We start from the raw sequence: 19,182 nt of genomic DNA on the forward strand, positions 1-19,182 counted from the left end.
ATAAATTCCAACGGGAACCAAAACGTATCTATCAATTTACAAGCGAGTTTAGTAATTCATTGAAGAACACCTATCCAAACCATAATAAGTACATCGTACATTTGTTACATATATTGCATAAAATAACGTACAGAGCGAAAACGTGAAATACATAAACAACTAAACTACGTTTTCTTTAGGGTTCAGTATCCAAGAAATAGTCGCAATAGATGCAATTAAGTGCACAGAAAATGGTCGCTGAGACCCATACTTGGTCAATAAATTCTTTTTTTAATAACCCTGCAAAGCACTGTAGCTACCAATAACTATAACAAATCACAGTGTTTTCAAAGTGTATCTGGCCTATTTAAGAATTTACAGATTTCGGTTCATACAATTATGATTTTGAAAGTTTACTTAGGCGATAAAGTTTGGAAATGTACTTCTGCAGGTGTTGTTTTCGTTTATACTGCTTATAGTGTTTGGGTCTAGTATCTTGATTAATTAGTGTTAGCATTTAATATATATTTTGTATATTATATAGTTAGAGCGATGGCTATTATCAATCATTTCGGTAGATATATTATTTTCTGTGCCTTTTTCTTGTTTATATAATTACTAAGGCCAAGTAGGCTGTATATAAGGAAGGTTGATTACAATCGTCTTGAAGTAATTTGGATTGTGTTATTTCTTGTCGCATGCAGATGGAGAAGAGCTCGGGTCTACTTGCTGCCTTATTTCTCTGTATGTAAGTTGATTATTGCAGAGGAAAAAACTTATGATGGTTTTATTTAAAATATCATTAATATCATAATAATTCCATCCTTCCATAGATGAGTTGAATGTAACATACACACAATACAAATGTTTGCGAAGATCGTAATCTACTGGCAAATAAACGACTTTAAATTTGGGAATTTATTATTTTGTGGCTGGAATGCTTTTTGTTGAAACAAGAAAGAAGGTCTCAAATTTGAAAATGTATTATGTCGGGATAGATTGCGTTCTGTACATGCAATAAACCCGCTGTTAAGTTTCAAATTTTATTAGGCTTGGGTTGGAATGCGTTTTGTGCATGCCAAAATCTCAGTTAGATTTCAGAATTTAATAGGTTTTGTATGGTCTGCTTTTTGTAATGCCACAAACGCACCCATACATTTCAGAATTTATTAGCATTGGGTAGGATTGCGTTATGTACGTGCCAAAACAAACTTTTCAAATTTTATATCCATCATTAGTTTTGTCAAGAAGCGCGGTAGACTACAGAGGTTGAATTTATTTGGTTTGGGTAGGATTATATTCTATAGATACCAGAAACAATGAAATTTTGAAATCCGTCGTTCATTTTGCAAACAAATTGGAATATAGAAATGTGGAACAATACGGGACAGGTGAATTGCAAATGAACTTAAAAGAAAATGTTTTTTCTTTGTAGTCTTAAGCTATATTTCTGCCATTTCAGACTATTTATACAGCAAGGCATTACATACGGACAGCTGAGGTAAATTTCCTCCACTCATAATTTCCATGTCTCTTCATCCCTTTATCCTTTACCTTTGTTATGTTCAATAATTACAATCTTGTTTAAAAGTGTTTACATTAAAATCTGTCGAAAACAAATACTTTGATTCGTGGATACTTAATTTCACTATATTCCGAGGTCAAACTATTTCACCGTTATGTAATTTTCCGTGAACATGACACGAAACATATTACTAAACAAAGTGTATAGCTTCTCAGTAGTGTGAATTATTTTCTAGACGGGCACGGGAAACCTGTACGTGTGGGTGAGTGCGCCCATGTAAGCGTTTTTTTTGGGTCGCAAAGTAAGCTAGATGTCGAAATAAACGTGCCAACATCTTTACACAATGTCATTATTACGGTGATTTTTAATTTTCTAAACATGGCTAAATTATACGGCCCTGGCTTGCTAAGGCAGGAAACATACACCTTAACTGTATTTTTGCTATAAAATACGATAATGAACCATAAATAAAGATAAATCAATTCCCATGTCATAAAATTGAGGATTTCATGGAATATATTTATTGTTACAGTAAATTCGACAGTGATATCCAAGACAAATTAACGAGAGTGTTTTTGCAGATGGATCGATCACATAAGGATGGCTATCTTAATCTTGATGAATTCATCAGCGGTATCCTGGATAGAGATTTCAACGGTACATAGAAATATTTCTGCTTTCATTAGTAGTACATATTAATTGAAAACAATCGTATCAAATGGCAGAATATCTATGTCTGCACATTCATACTTTGCCACAAATGTAATGTTTGATAAGGCAACCACTCATCTTAAAACAGTTGCACGGCATAGTGTTTGTGATTGACAGTAAAGATACTAATCTGCACATATACATTTCGCCAAATATATAAGGATTGTACCAAAAAATCCGCCATCAGAAACATTTGCATGACTAATGGGACTTAATTGTAGTAGGTACGAACGTATTTTGCAGCACAATAACACTGTGGGGACGTCAATGAAAAGAGAGCCTTCGTTTTCTTATGTTTATAAAGAGTAGCTGTTTCTCTTGGAAACAAATTTACTTTGATAATTACCTAAAGTTGGGGCATTCATATATCTAAGCACTGATTTTCTCCATGTCAAAGCATTGTATACGTAAATAATTATGTAACATAACCACGTATTGCACGAAGTATTCGTTTTTATTCGTAAATGGTGATATTGTATATATCAGGTGATAACTCCATCTCAAGACAAGAGTGGATGACCGTAGAAGCTGCACTCGGGATATTTGACGGCGCTACCGCCAACATAGTATTTCAAGCTGTTGACACGGATAAAAATGATGCTATTACATTACCCGATGTTATAGCGACGTTCGGTACTATTGATGCAGCAGTCAGTAAGTAAATTAGACAGAAATTAAAAAGCATAAAATAATTATTCGTTTTTCACCAATAAATGCATGAAGACTAAGTAAGATACATTCACACCCAAAACATCGTAAATGAATGTAAGGGCATTACATGAAGTTTCCTCCACCAATGAAAAATACTGAAAATCAATTTGCAAAAATGTACAAAAGTATAAAGAAACGAAAGGGGGTAATGATTGTTTGATCCTGTCGTGTCTGGCAGACGAAAGTACACGTAACTAATATATGTATGGCAAACAAAAAGCGTAAAAACTACCGGCATCCAAATATAGTCATAATCCTAATTTTGTCATATAATATTCTGAAGGCTTAACGATACATTTAAATACCACAACTAAAAAACACTTGTATCGTTCTAAATGTGATAGCAATCGTAGAAAAGAAATTTCAATAAACCAATAGCATATAGTCTGTATTTGCTGACTCACCACAACATACCCGCAAAACAAACTCATTTTCATTTTCAAAAATTACCACCTTACACTCTACTCCACGAAAGAAACATACGTTTCAAAAGCTAACACATTGCAACCCAAAATTTGTTTAATACGGCATGATTTCCTAATCAATTGCAATTCATCATTTCTAAAACTATATTTAATTTTAGTTAGTTCATCTGGGGTTTTCTTTTTGGTACGACCTTTGTTTTCTTTTTGTTTCGTTCCAGAACTTCTTATATATATATCCTTTCATTATTTATCTTAGGCTATGATATATCCTGTTCATCTCTCATCACATTTTGCCGTACTATAGGACCTAAGGTTTGCATTATCTATCAACTTTATGAAACATTCATATGTTTTTATATTCGACAAATATGGAGCTTATCTTTAATTCATTGTTTCTATTGTATGAATTATACTTCTCACATTGTGCTATATTCAGATTTAAATATGTTCGTAAAATGAGTTTTAATTCATCCGAAGCATAATCAAAATATGGCATTGGATAACTTAAACTTAACGTTAACTTGTGTTTGCGTTAACTAGGTCATTGCTTGCTTTTAAACGCTCTCTTTCTTGCATCATGAACGACAGGTTGAACCAATACAATGAAGAAAATCATACGATTACGGAACCACCAGAAAAGAAACGTTGACAATAAAAGAAAAGCATGTAATGTTGAACATAGGAATCAAGTAGAGAAACATTCAAACTGGTTTAAAATGCCACACCAGAGATATTAAAACAAGAGCAAAATGTTGATAAGGTAACAACTGAAAGAAGTCAGTATGAAGGAAGTAACTAAATCATATTCATTGATAGCTGTTTTCGCTATTGTTGTAGCTCAGGATTTATGTCTTAAGTGAGACAGCTTTTATAATTGTGTGTTTCTGATAAGCAATCTGAAATCAGTTTGCGTGCATAGCACGTTATAAAAGAAACCAGTTAGGCTTTGCAGGACAAAGGTACATGTAAACCCTTTCCAGAAATGGTCAAAGGAGAAATGCGAAAAATGGAGTATGTAACACAATTCGCAAAGCAATATTACAATCATATCAAGCACACGGTTGTATGATGTTTCTAATGAAAATATCAAAAATACAATAAAAGTCACAAGCAATCGCGGATATTGAATACATCAAAATTAAATTATTCCTATTTTATGTTTTCATTGTGAAATTTATTATTTAATAACGAAAATGACACCACCTGACCAAATAATGAAGTAAGCAAATTGAGTAGCAGAAGAAAATAATTGACATAAGGATAACAAAAATTTTTGCATTATGCAAAATAATCCAAGGAAAGCAGACTGTCGGAAGAATCTTACACAAATTATAAAATTGCTAGTTCTGCTCTTGTTCTACAAACAATATATCGAAGTCCATTCTTCTGTACTTCTTACAGGTAAATGTGATAGAACATTATAAAAGTACTAAATATGCATCAGTAGTAACAATTCCAGAAACCGTTATTACTATTATCTTACAAGCAACTGACTAATACGAAATTAAGTTGAGACCGGGAATCGAACCATGGGTGTTACAAGAATGTGCGAAAATGGATATTTATGTTATTTATCAATTTATTTTTATTTACTTTTAGACTAGTGATAATTTATCAAAATGATTGCTGCTCGCCATGCAGTACACTCTGCTCTTGAAATTTAACTGGACCCCTCGCAAAGGCTTTAACAGATAATATGCATCTGTCCATACTCAAATCTTGATCCTAAGTTGCAAAATTGTCTAACGTTTTTAGAAGCTTTCCACAAGATTTGTGCATTTGCACATTAATTGTCTTGATGTCCATGCGATTTAAGATCACACGAGCACCTCATTCGTCTATGTTATTATGACTTTATCATTCTCATGGTTAGGCAGTATAATCAAATTCACAGGAAAAAAATCTCATCTAAGCTATTGAGTTGTCAGTGCCCTGTAACTGTGATATAGTTCCTGAAACTCATTCTGGAAGGGAGTTTCACTGCGTCTTTAACCAGTAAATTGCACAATATCCTTCTTCGCCAGATCTACGTACTGTGCTTCTGATAAACCCCTAACTCGATAAATTTGTCAGTAAAGCACAAACAATTATTTGAAAACCCATGCAATAGTTTTTGAGCCTCTTTGACAATTTGTGTAATATATGGGTTTAATCATTTCTCTGCATTTTCAAACGCTCCGTTGTTTGGATCAATTGATTCCTGCAGACATATATACATACTTACTTACATACATACATACATACATACATACATGCATACATACATACATACATACATGCATGCATGCATGCATGCATGTATCCATGCATACAGACAGACAGAAGGACATGTGTCATGCAGTTTAGGTAACTGTTTATCATAAAGTATATATCAGAACAAATCGACAGCAGAACGATTTAACTTAAATAATACTTTCGTTCCTAGAATACCAGAAGAGAAAATTCGTAAGACACACACAATATTGCGAATTAAATCCTGAAAAGTCCTAAATGTTATATATGATGTACAAGAGACTTTAATGTCCTGATGTACCACAATATGATCATATAGTCTTCGGAGGAGATTTCAATAATCCCAAGTATATGAGCACCTTGTAATTACAGTAAATAATATAAACAAATAATTCATCTTAAATTATATCTGAACACAAGTTTAAACTCTAATCGGTGAGCATCAAAGATTTATATTAAAATGAAATTCATTGTCGCTTGCCAAATCCCATTAAATTCAAGTTTCACTTGATGTCCTACGTACTATATCTTTTGAAATAATTTTTTTTAAAAATATCTTGTTTACCTCTTAGAACCATGACACAATCTGATAGGCACAACCCTCAAGTACGGACCATAAATAAGCACATACACTATTATTGTCAGTATGTTTCATATATAATATCATACAGTCTCTGGTACAGTCAATATAAAATATAGTCCTACAAAGAAAACAAAACATGATATGTGCGATATTGTAGCGATTAGTAATCTTATTTCTTCAGTAGTATTTTAATTTCACAGGTAATGAATCTCCAAATACGGAAAAGAGTTACAGTCAATAATATTGGCTTGAATCAAAACGTCATTTGTGTGGGTGGGTTGTGTGTTTAATACAACTCCACTAAAATGTTTTATTTTGTTCACCACGTGGATATTAATGCAAATCATAACCGGGTACGTGTACGTGGACGAGCAGTTTGATATTACTGAATTGTTTGCTATATAATCTAGGTAAAAGCCTTCGACTCCTCATGACTTTCATCTGGCTAGTGCAACACATGGTCTCCTTATTTGGCTTGTTTCCGCTCCAGCATGGAAAAGCAGTAGTACATTGGTGCAATAGACCATACAAGCTTTAAAACGTATAAAATTGTTAAAGAAATAGGAATACTTCAAAATAAACTTTATAGCAATAATGTAGGAAGATGAACACGAAACAACGGTCGACACAATATCCAAGGAAGTTAATAAATGAAAGTATGGAATAAATTAAAAGATACAATAAAGTAATCTTGTTGTAAATGCGCAACGGGAAGCTAACACAAGTGAAGTTACATTACAATATAATAAATGCACCAGTCTTCTTAAATAAGCTCAAAAGAAAATATTGAAGAGTACAGACTAAACAACCTACCTTGTATTTTGTTAAAAAGGTGTACTATGCACGTGATTAATACATCTAAAAAATATTCAGTCACACAAAAGTACCTCAAAATTGATCGCCTGTTTTTACGGAACGATTTTCTATACCACACGATCAAATTAAATCCGTATATATATACAGACATTGAGCATGCAAGTTTTCCAAACATTTCATTCATCCTATGAAACTAGATAAATAAATGGTAGCAATTAATATTTAAGACACTCGACGCTAGAGTTAGTTCTGAAACACATATCCCAAATGTAGAGCGATTGTGCAGGAATCAGAAACGTGCAAAAGTAAGAGAAATACAGAGCTATAGAAGTACAAAAGCGAGTGGGAAAATACTAAGTGGAGGTTCAAAGTATTTATACAACTCAATTTTATGTTAACTTTTAAATCATAAATAGTTTACTTCGGATTTTAAAGGACGTATAACAACACCTTATAAATGTAATACACTTATTTTTAGTGTTAGTAACTGTGTAACAGTGTCAAAATGTTAACTCAGCAAACCTGGAGATAACTGTAGGAAACAAATCAAACCATGACAAATCTGCACCAAGTTATCTGTATGCTATCTACTGTTGTGTTATCAAACGTGACTATAACAAAAGAAGGGGCACTGTTCAATATAGGAGACAATTTTCAAGAAATAAAATGACTTTGTGTCAGAGAAAGACGAATCTACTGACTGCCTTTACGTCCTTCAGCAATGTATACACGGAGGAGAGAACCGTTCAAATGGATCAATGTGTTTGGTATTATAGAGCATGCGAATAATGTAAAGAAACCCACAACGTCTATTATAAGCACTGCATCGACGGCATCTGACATTGTTACAATTTTAAGAGATATTTATTTCAGAGCAGATAGCTTACGAATCAGATTATAAAAACTTGGTGGAATCGCAGAAAGGCATAAATACTCGAATGTGAAAATTAATTTTAATTATAACCAAATAATATAGTTATGAAACTGAAATGTTGCTGATTGAGGGAATTTTTTAAGTATTGGATAACATGTTCATGAAAATTAATTAGATTGTTTCTGATCCACATATTTATGTATTACCGAGTAACATGGTAGTTGAAGCGTTGGTGATGAGGGTAATTCTTTATTATATATATATATTATCGACTCGTTTAATACTCGGCTTAAAAACTACCATCAATATAGATTTAGAATTGAGCGGTATTTCAAAGAGTGATAAGCAATCGGTAGCAGTTGAGGAAAATTGTAGATAGAAGACAACATGAGTAATAATTATACATAGAAGATTAAATGTATAATGATTGTGCAGAAAAGTATGATGGTGATGATGTTACTTTGGAAAACTTTATAGCATGCGATGACAATTTTACTTTAAAATGTGTTATTACCATTTGATTGTGGTATGTTCAATTGACACATGGTGACCATGAAGCGTTAAAAAATCCAATTTAGAAACGTGCAGATTAAACATTGCCTCTGCGTACGAAGAGGATCTAACATTGAAAGTAGCAATCATTTATAATGTTGCCATTTATTGTGGAAGTTCTTATGGTTTGCTTTTGTAAATGGATACACCGCTGATTATAAATATAAATAACGAACTCACTAATGACAAAGCAAGTACTATAACATTAAAGCAGAACAACTATTAATAGCATTACTATAGCAGCAGAGAGGTAGAACAGACCACTTGATGTAAGGTCCACTTTTGAAAAATAATGTTTCCTACGGAAAATGAAAATAGGTGGTCAATAACGTCAAATGGAAGCATTCTATAATTGGGTTAGTTTTTTCTATTACTCTATCTTTGTCGTTTATGTTTTTCAAAATTTGTGTGCTCTTTTTACCCACGGTGAAACTCAATTGTGCTCGCACCCTCTCTGCCGCTGTATTGTGTGAGTAATTAAATCAGTATTATATCAATAATGTTGTTGTTGTTGTTGTATGTTTTAACGCCATTTTCAGCACAAGATAGGCTATACATGGCGGCCAGTATTAATAGTGGAGGAAGAACCCAGGAAATCCCCGGAAAGAACCACCGACCCTCGAGAAGCTACTGGCAAGCTTTCTCACATACCCACATTGGCCGATCAATAATGTAATCGTACACAAGTAAATACGCTTGAGAAAGATTAGAAGCAATTAGAAGATATTTTCCTCTTCGTGATGGTATCAAGACAAACTGCAAGAATGTCAAGAGCACCAGTTGAATATACAGAAGGTACAGAACACTTAGTTAAACCTGTTACAAAGATAACTTTCTAAACAGTTGTAGAAGCTACTCAAGATCTTCCCACGTTACAAAAACAAATGAGAAACTGAAACGATAGGAAGAAGAATCAAACAAAGAAATATAGTTTAAGAGATCTTCCATATGAAATAACTGCTGTTCAGCCACTTTGTAGATACGAAGTAATAAGTGTTGGTGAAACAGAAAAATATTTTGCACCAAAACTCAAAGTATAAATAAAAGAACAAATTGACTTGATTATTACATTTATAAAAGGTGTTATTGAAGAATTTACTAATAAATAAATTGTTAGAGAGGAAAAAATACCGAGTATTGCAACGTTGGGTTTTCTTCGAAAGTCTGAAATTTTGCAGCCTGAGAATGATGACGTAATTGTTGATAATTGTTTCAAATGGATACATGGTATATATTACAACAAAATCAGGCTAGATATAACCATCAAAAATTTATAAAATATATTGAAAAGATAAATAATTTATGCGGATGTGCATAAACAACTGCCTCAACCTGAGCCACAAATCCCTCATCATGAACCACAATAACCAAACTTTCCTGAGCCACACATTTCTCAACCTTGGCCACAAAACCCAAAAATTACTGACCCACAAATTTCTCAACATCAGCCACAAATTGTTAAAACAGAGAAAGCTCAAAACAACCTCAACTTCAATCTTTTAAACCACAATCTTTAAAACTACAATCTTCTAAATTACAGCTTCTACTAATTGATATTAGGAATAAATTTACAACTAGTGGCTTAGACAATATCAAGAAACTCTTCAAATGTTTTCAATCGAGCGTGAGAGAGATACAAATCGTTTAACTTCTGTATATTTGACCGTAGTTAAGGGTAGGAACATAGGCTGCTGGATAAGTTTCACGAACCTATGATGTGCTGGTAGTGTATATCTATTTTCAAGTTTTCTGTTTGCAAGGATTAAAAATCACAAATAACTTTTTCACGATCAACATCAATTTTATATCGACATGTTTAAATTTTCAAATTACAGAAATAATAGCATTAATGTTTTCCACGTTCATTATACATTAAACATATATATATATATATATATATATATATATATATATATATATATATATATATATATATATATATATATATATATATATATAAAATGTAATTTTTTGACACACAAAAAAAACGATTTATGATGAGCGGTTATCAGTCATGGAGTCCCTTCAACTGTGTAATTGTGCCTTTCCATAGGTTCCTTTCGTGACATCTTTCTTATAGTCTTCTTGGCACCCACACCTTGTTCTTTCTGGCTGACATTCTTTCTGAACGATTTAGTGTGGGGTACCCTTCAGTGAGATAGTGATAGTCACATCACCCTACGGTTTGGAGGCTCCACAAGTTCTTACATAGACACCCCCGCACAGCGAATTCCTAAACGAAACGATATTTTTGAGATTCAGAGGGTTGTCTAGGCCTTTCAATTTCATGGGCACACACCCCCAACCCCGAGGAAAAAAACGTACTCACCACGTCGTTTGACGATGAGAGAAGATGTACATGAAATTCCTTTGGGGATGGAGACGCCGCTTTCTTCAAGAAAAATCGCTAAATATCGCCCCCGTCGACAGTTTGTCAGTAACGGGATTTGAGCACCAAACCTCGAATATGAGAATCAGCCACACTACCACTGCGCTATCTTAAAACCTTACTGATACATGTTTCAGAGATTATTATAAACTTACCTATCCTGGATTTATTTTCTATTTTCCAGCACACATCAAGTTAAAATAATCGTATATTGTATTGTATATATTTCTGCCTTTGACTAAGTTAGGTTTAAAATACACGTATTTCTGTATAATAACCAGATCTGAAAATAACTACTGTATCACAAACCATGCGATTGACTTTTGACATTGTCTTTGACAAGGAAAACGAAATTAGAAGATGTAAATATTCTTTCACTAATTTCATTTATTACGAAATAATATTACTTAAATGACACCAGTTAACAAACAGATGGTCAAAATATTGTATATTTGTATCAGTTACGATGACAAAACACTGTCGTCAATAACATAGTAACAAGCGAGATAACTACTCCCTTCAACAATTATAAAACCCCAGTTTTTAATATTTCTTCGAACATGCCGATCTGATAATATTATATGAGATATATTTTAACGAACGTTTGTTAATCTCAAAAAATTTTCCAGCTTCATTTATTGATTGAAATATTATTTCTTAACCAGTTTCTGTATTTACAGACTTAATAATTTTTGCAATTACAGAACGTTTCCCTTTTTTACTAAATTTTCTGTTATGACTTTGTGTAATGGCTCGTAAATTACCCTAGGAATTATCGAGTTTTGAGTCTTTACTATGATCGATCACAAGACCTTCCTCAATTAACAAATTATAACACTGGTAAATACATTTATAGCAAAGATACGTTTTATTTCCTATGGTATTCAACATGAGATAATTAGTGTTAGTGACATTACGAAGTGGATATTTCAGTCGACAGTACCTCATAACACCCAGATGAGATGCCTCATAATTCTTGATGATAGGATGTTTTACAAATTCGTTTTTTCCATTCATATAATAATATTATTTGTTTGAATGATTAATTAAAATATATATATATATATATATATATATATATATATATATATATATATATATATATATATATATATATATATAAATGTAAATAAATATTTGACTTCATTATAATATGGATGAGATGGTATTATCAGCGATTAAGATTAAACCTTCTGAATATAGATTCGATCTTGATAGAAGAACCTCTGACCCACGAAGACGAGCTCTGATTGATCCGACGGAAACTCTGATTGAAATTATTCGTAATTCCAAAAAAGAATTTTGCAGCGATGATTCATCTCATGCGTGGTAAACATGCAAATTCATATGTAACACTAATGTAATCGATGCTACAATGAATGACCAACGAGCTGCGATGATTATTAATTATCTCGACAATCAAAGATATTTTTCAGAGTAAAGTTTATTAAGGAAGTATAAGATACTTGGATTTATCAAAGACAGACGTGACCCTTTCCTCTATAATGAAAATAGAGCCGAATAAGGTATAACTTCCAAACCAGAAATTTTGACTGGTATTGACAAACCGTATTATGAAAGAGCATATCCTGTAACCGAGGTTATTTATGCATTGTATCCGCTGAATGATAAACACAGCGTTCATGATCTAAAACCGATGAATTTGTCATGGCTAAATTGTGTTGCCGAACGAGTAACGGAACATATTACATTTTCGACACATGGACATGGTTTAACGGATAAAAGAGGTAAAATATTAAATGATTGGGCAGAAATAGTTAAAGTTACAGGAACTTCTATCAAAGACGTCGCTGGGCTTGGAAATATATTAAAATTCCATAAGGGTAAAAACGATAGCCAGAGAAATTTTGTACTACTCTAAGTAAAAACCGAAAAGATCTTCGCCTGAAATTATTGATCATAATGCGCATGAGTGGACTAATGCAGTAACAATATTTCCACGAAATCGGATTGTTAAATTTTACCATGGAGATATATATTAATTTATTAACGAAATAAGTATGAACGATCATGTATCAATAGGGTTATTTCAGCGTTTCGGTGACGGAAATTATGATCAGTCTTTACGACCTAATGGAGAAATTTATCACACAGATGTAACACTATATAATTGACTGTAAGTGAAACAGTTATATCATATTGTCCGCAGAAAGATGTTTCGTTACAACAACAAAAAAAAATATTATGATGATAAAAGTCCTAATATGACTGATTTTGAAAATAAAATAGCAAAAGATCTTGGCAGAACATTAATTTGTAAATTTACCCAAGGAGGATCACATGACCATAAGTGACATTGTACAAGATTAAATATAGATTATGCCGAACTCGATATTATATATGCCGATACAACGAATAGAAACACGTGTTTAATGGCAGAGTCGATGGCTGAGTCGATGGAAGGGAAATAAATGGACTCATGAAAAAATTGGGGAGAAATATATTCCAAGTATTATTGTTTGGGATGAAATAAGTACTGTTTAATTAGAAATATTAAAACTATTTCTTGATTAGTTATTGACAAAAAATACTGTTGTAATAATGTGTGGCGATCAAGCCACATAAATGGCTAAAGAAACTTGTGGATTATTTTGAAGAAATAACTTTTGATCATAGAGCACCTGATCAAGAATTAAGAGATTTTAAGTAATTAATCAGATTACAACCGCAACCGGATAAAGTTCAGCGTGACATAATGCGCTAGATAATTTCAAAAACTCCTATAAACAATTTTTGGAATTTAGGGAGACCAACTGATTTAATAGTTGCAGTAGAAAGATAGTTGATGATACACTTCAACAACAATTATTTTTGTTACATGAAGACATTTATCAAATTCCGTACCATTGAGTTAGCGACTAGCATATCCTAGATGACAAAATATCGACATTGATATACCAGGATCGTAAGAGAAATAAAATATTGTGTTAAAATGATATTGTCTTAGTTAGTATCAGTGTTATTGAAAGCACAACTATGGACAAAAATCCGTGGTCTCTAGGATACGCAATGACAATTCATTCATCACAAGGATTAAGTATCTGATGTAAATGATTTGATCGTTGATAATCGTATCGAATGGTCAAACTTATTTTATCTCGCAGATTGTGGAGTCAGTAGAATGGTTATCATAGACTTCATAGAAAATAATAATCAAATTAAGGAAACTAAAAATGATATAGTAAGAAAAATTAATTAGTTATAAACAGTGCGACAAAAAATAAGCGTGACTTTGATCTCGATGCTGAATTTATCATGACATTGTAACAACGACAGAATAATCATTGTGCGAGCTGTCACAGACTTAGTCACGTGATGCTGGCCTGTCTTGAGCGTAATCGATGGGGAGATGTTAGTTTACAAAAGTGAATGCGGTGGTAATTGTGTGTCTTCAAGAATTACTTGTAATTGCTCGCGTTACAAAACCAAGTTGATGAGCATTTGAATATAATCTGTAGATTGCAGGTCTACCCGTAGATATTTCCACGCTGGAAATTGTATGTGTCGTAATACTCCAAATAAGATCAATATCTCCTTTTTACCATCGTCATGTTCATTTCTTTATATTGCTACATATTTTTTGCAATCGCTTTAATGGTTTTCATAGAAATCGCACGAATAATTGCATTATTTAACGCCGCTATCACAATTGATAACAATGCAACCCGTTGTGAGATCGCATATCTTTCTGAATTATTTCCTTCTCATATTGATATCCATATAATCGCTCAGCAAGTGTTCCATTATATCGTTCAACTATTGCCTGATCGCGATGAATTGCGGTATGTCCTCGTCTAATTTTGACATTATGGGATTTTTTTTTATATCAGAGATGACGGTGCCCCAAGAAGTTCCTTGCCAGGATCAACCTGTAGCAAATTTGCCAATCGCAAGGGTCCTTGTTGATAAATGTGTTCAAAAGCATTTAAACTTCAGCTGCTCTTTTAGTTGATAGTGGTTCTACTTCTTTGCATCTACTTGCAATGTCAACGACAGTCAACGCATTATTTGATTAACGTCTACCAGTTTTAAAAGCATCGTGTGGTAAAAATAAAATATCTGCTTGATGAATCTCATTAGGAGTGCTTACATCAAAATGTGCATGCTGAATTTTTTAGTTGGTGGTATTTAATTTTGCCATATTGCCTGTCGTGCTAACCAATTTGCAGCAACAGAACGTGTAACATTTGCTGCATGAGCAAGTTTACTACTCTCTGCTATACATCTGCAATATATCCTTGGGCTCTACTAAATCGATACCATTATTTTATAATAATTGGTTGAAAAATTACCGGCTCCTAATACTAGTTTACTTTACATCGCTGATATTATCAACCAATGTGCTCAGTATTCTCTGAAATATTTATTTTTTATGAAATTTAACGAGTGAATCAACTTCACATCTGAACTATGTCTTTGTTGTAAATCTTTATTTTTATAAGCTACATCATGAACGTGACATGCTTAATCAATAGCAGTTATTGGATACTCTCCAGGTCTAGCATGACCTTTCTCGGCAAATCGGATATCAAGTCTGGTTCCAGGACCACAATGACTATATCCGGGAAAGTGTTTTTCTCCTGGGTATTTAGCCCATCTAGGTCTGGTAAGACGCAATTACTACTTAATTTGATAACGAGATAGCTCAAAATGGGATAAGATGTATTTAGTAGCTCTGTAAGTTGCTGATCAGAGATAATATGATGTACTTAAATATTCCAATGAAAATGCAAAATTGCTGGACGAGGATGGTAATGATATTATTTATTTTATTACCGATATTGATGAAGCCCCATCTGTAAATGAATTCGATGGATTTATTTCAGCAAGCTTATATATATATATATATATATATATATATATATATATATATATATATATATATATATATATATATATATTGTACAGTCGCATCTTCATGCGAAACGCTGGCATTCACATGTGAAATTAGACCAGTTTCATGCCCATGAATCCTTTGGTTCCCTATCTAAGTTTGTGCAATAGAAGTTGAAAGTCGAGGGGTCTGAAACGAACATATTTATTAATGATTTCGTTTTTATTACGTTTTCAACACTAAAGAGTATGCAAGTCAATATATATTGTTATACATGACTAGAGCTAACTTACAAACATTGACTTTCATAATAATCTCATATTTATTTCATCCTTTACTCATTTTAGAAAAAGACGGAAAAATAACTGCGTTCGAATTCCTCCTCGCCTACATGCGTCTGGTAACATCAATACCGAACAAGAAGATTTCATAACATAACAGTTGCTCGGTTTTGTGCAACAACGGACATATCAAATTCACCATATGGGTCTAGATTAGGGCTAGATTAAGACCAAACGGCTTTGTTGCAATAAACTGATTACTCACTGTTCAAGTCCTACTTATAATTTACATAGTATTACAAATTCTTTATAAGTGGAATATTTTCAAGCGTGGATGTTCACAGAGATATAAACATAACGTCAAATGTATTATCTCTCTCTCTCTCTCTCTCTCTCTCTCTCTCTCCCTCTCTCTAAAAGTAACCATTGCTAAGTATTCATTCGATGTCGTTGAGCAAATGTGCACTGAATTCACACACTAAATTTTTCCCAGATAAAATAAAACTATAATATACATGCTGTGTAATATTCAGAGCCTATCCAACTGAGATTTTACAATATAATGTTATAAAATGTTTGCATGTAAATCGAAAGGTTAAAATCTGGTTAAGATCCTAGTGACACGAAAGACTTCCTCCGGATTTGTAAGCCAGTATGTATGTTATACCTTGATAATAAAGCAAACTGTGTAAGGGTTCTTCAAGAAGAATACATTATATCACATATTTTGGAGCATTAAGTGATGGATTTCTTTATGACTTTAATGATCATTCTTGTGACGCAGCTTTATATTTACGCTTCTTCCTCGAGGTTATATGATTTGGTGCCCGATCGACTATGTATATTTTCCCCTCTTCTCCATTTCAGAATAACAGCCTGTATAAAATATGAGCATATAAAACTATACGTGAAATGTCGGTTAGCACTCCTAGTGACACGAAAGAGATTGGTGTTTTGTCCACTAGTCGACATATATATCTCGTATTTAAACTTGGTAATAAAAGAACATGTTGGTGCTAGTTCAAGCATATTAGATAATACATGTCATTGTAGCTGCAACGTCAATTGATGACTGTCCTGATGGCAATAATGATCAGTCACTTGATTTTGTCAACTTTATGCTCCTCAGACTAGTGTTTATAAGCATACATCTGTGCGTTTATAATCTGAACATGTATGCTGTAAGACTTTAAATTATACCTAAGCACACGGTCCTTTACTTACCATGCAGAACTATTAAAGATTGCACACGATTGTGTATATCACCGTATTTCTCTATTTTTTTTCTATAGGTAGTAACATAAGAATCTCTCGCAATTCTACGTACATGTGGTCTAAGGCGCATACTTTAGCCGATATATGTTATATCACCACTGTCCGCGTAGGTTCTAGTCTCGGGTTCAGCAAATTGAGAGTATGAGAGAACCCTTGCCTGTTGTCCTTCCTGAGGTTTGCAAGGTTCTTCCTTGACCAGTTTTATTGACCATAAAACTATCATGGTGCTAAAAATAGTGTTAAAGACACACCAATACAATTTTCCGTCGACATCGTCATTTTTGTAGTTGTTATCAGCATCATTATTCTCATCTCACTTTCACACATTCTATTTCTCTTCTAGTTATTCATCTTCAGACAGATAATGGACAATTAATGTAATTTATTCAGTAAATTCCGAGCCCTATATATTAATTATAGTTGTTAATCATCAGTTATTGTTCTTAGTTCTTTGAATATTAATACTTTTATAATGAGATACTCAAATAAAGAAATATATTAGTAGAGGAAAATGGCATCTATGATGTGGAATACGACCTTTAGCGCCATTGTGAGGATGCCACTTTTGGAACTACTTTATCTTCAATTTAGGATGTATATGTGCCATTATGCACGTTTATCAGATCTGAATAACCACATAAATGAAGTTCATCTCTCTATCTCTCTCTCTCTCTCTCCAACCTTCAACGTTCTCTCCACACCAAATTGAGTTAATCTTAAAATGTGGTAAGACTGTTTACCATCTATTATACGTTTATTCATTTAATGAGAATGGCTCATCAAGAATGCCTAAAAAAGAACAATCAAATAATAAAATGCCTGCTACAAATATCAACATAACTTGTTATCTTTTCTATTCCACACAAAGTGTCAGCTACGTAACTTCAGGAACTGTTCCTTTCTATATTATGTGTCACCCATAAACGCTTTCTGCATCGAATACATGTTACACTGAACAACGAAAGGTACACTTGTTTGAATAAAAAGAAATAAATATTGCATATTGACACTTGCGATTTTAACTGTCATCACATGGATAATGTCTGAGCAATATGGACAAATTAGGCATTACCTAATGTTAATCGCAAAACAAAATAAACGATAATCGAAATTTGGGTGAGGTGCAATCTGAAAGCTTGCAAAACACCTACAAACAGGCACTTCTGAATGCAGAACTAAAAACGAAAAAGAGAACAATATTAATCCGTATTTTTCAAGATGACTTTGTTTTAATGAAATTTAATATACGTTGAAAATACCAAACAGCGATTATATTGTATAGCCTTATCAATCCTTTTACCTGGCGGCTTTTACACCACAAACATCCTCAAGGTTTTTGTTGTCTCAAATATAACCTTTAAATTTAAGAGGTTATTTTTTATCGATGATTCATCTTTATTCAAATCAGTGTCTGGTCATTGCATATTGAATAATTAGGTATTAGAATTATTAATGGTAATACCGTTAATGAATTTGTGATTATTTGTTTCTACAGTAATTAAATAGATTCAAAGAGTGAAGGTCAACGTGTTTAATGTCTCGTTCAAATGGGACATAAACATGATATAATACAGTTATTTACAATTGAACTGGATATATTATTATAAAAAAGATGAAAATTATGCATAACAGACTGACTAAATGCCAGAAATTCAAGAGCCTTCAATTACAAGTACGTTCAAGTGATAAAAACATATTTGCAAATTAAAAGACTGTGTCATTCTACATGTCTTTTTATCTTTGTCGATTCAAACAAAATGTAATAGAGTATACACTTCAATGGAACGTTCCCTAACAAAATCAAATTGTTTCCCTTTAATAATATGGGCATCCTTAAAAGAGCATGAGACTTACAGCCAGATCATATTAGTAATTATTATTTGTCAAGCAACATTTGCCTGCTATTGTTTATTTCTAAAAAAATAGGTAAAACACAGGCACTGTCATAACATTTATGGGGTACATGTAGTTGAA

The 19,182-nt window shown here is 32.8% G+C and overlaps 1 protein-coding gene across 1 annotated transcript; it reads left to right on the top strand.

Moving 5' to 3' along the window:
- The first annotated feature begins 635 nt into the window (after nucleotides 1–635).
- Nucleotides 636–16,205, top strand: LOC149782351 (uncharacterized). Its single transcript, XM_089933731.1, has 5 exons — nucleotides 636–727; nucleotides 1,442–1,480; nucleotides 2,037–2,161; nucleotides 2,702–2,869; nucleotides 16,000–16,205. Exons 1-5 carry the CDS (start codon nucleotides 678–680, stop codon nucleotides 16,083–16,085), a joined length of 468 nt encoding a protein of 155 aa, XP_089789857.1. The 5' UTR covers nucleotides 636–677; the 3' UTR covers nucleotides 16,086–16,205.
- Nucleotides 16,206–19,182: the final 2,977 nt, after the last annotated feature.

The sequence above is a fragment of the Sinohyriopsis cumingii genome, chromosome 15 (genome assembly GCF_028554795.1).
Source record: "Sinohyriopsis cumingii isolate HCF-2022 chromosome 15, ASM2855479v2, whole genome shotgun sequence".
NCBI lineage: Eukaryota > Metazoa > Mollusca > Bivalvia > Unionida > Unionidae > Sinohyriopsis > Sinohyriopsis cumingii.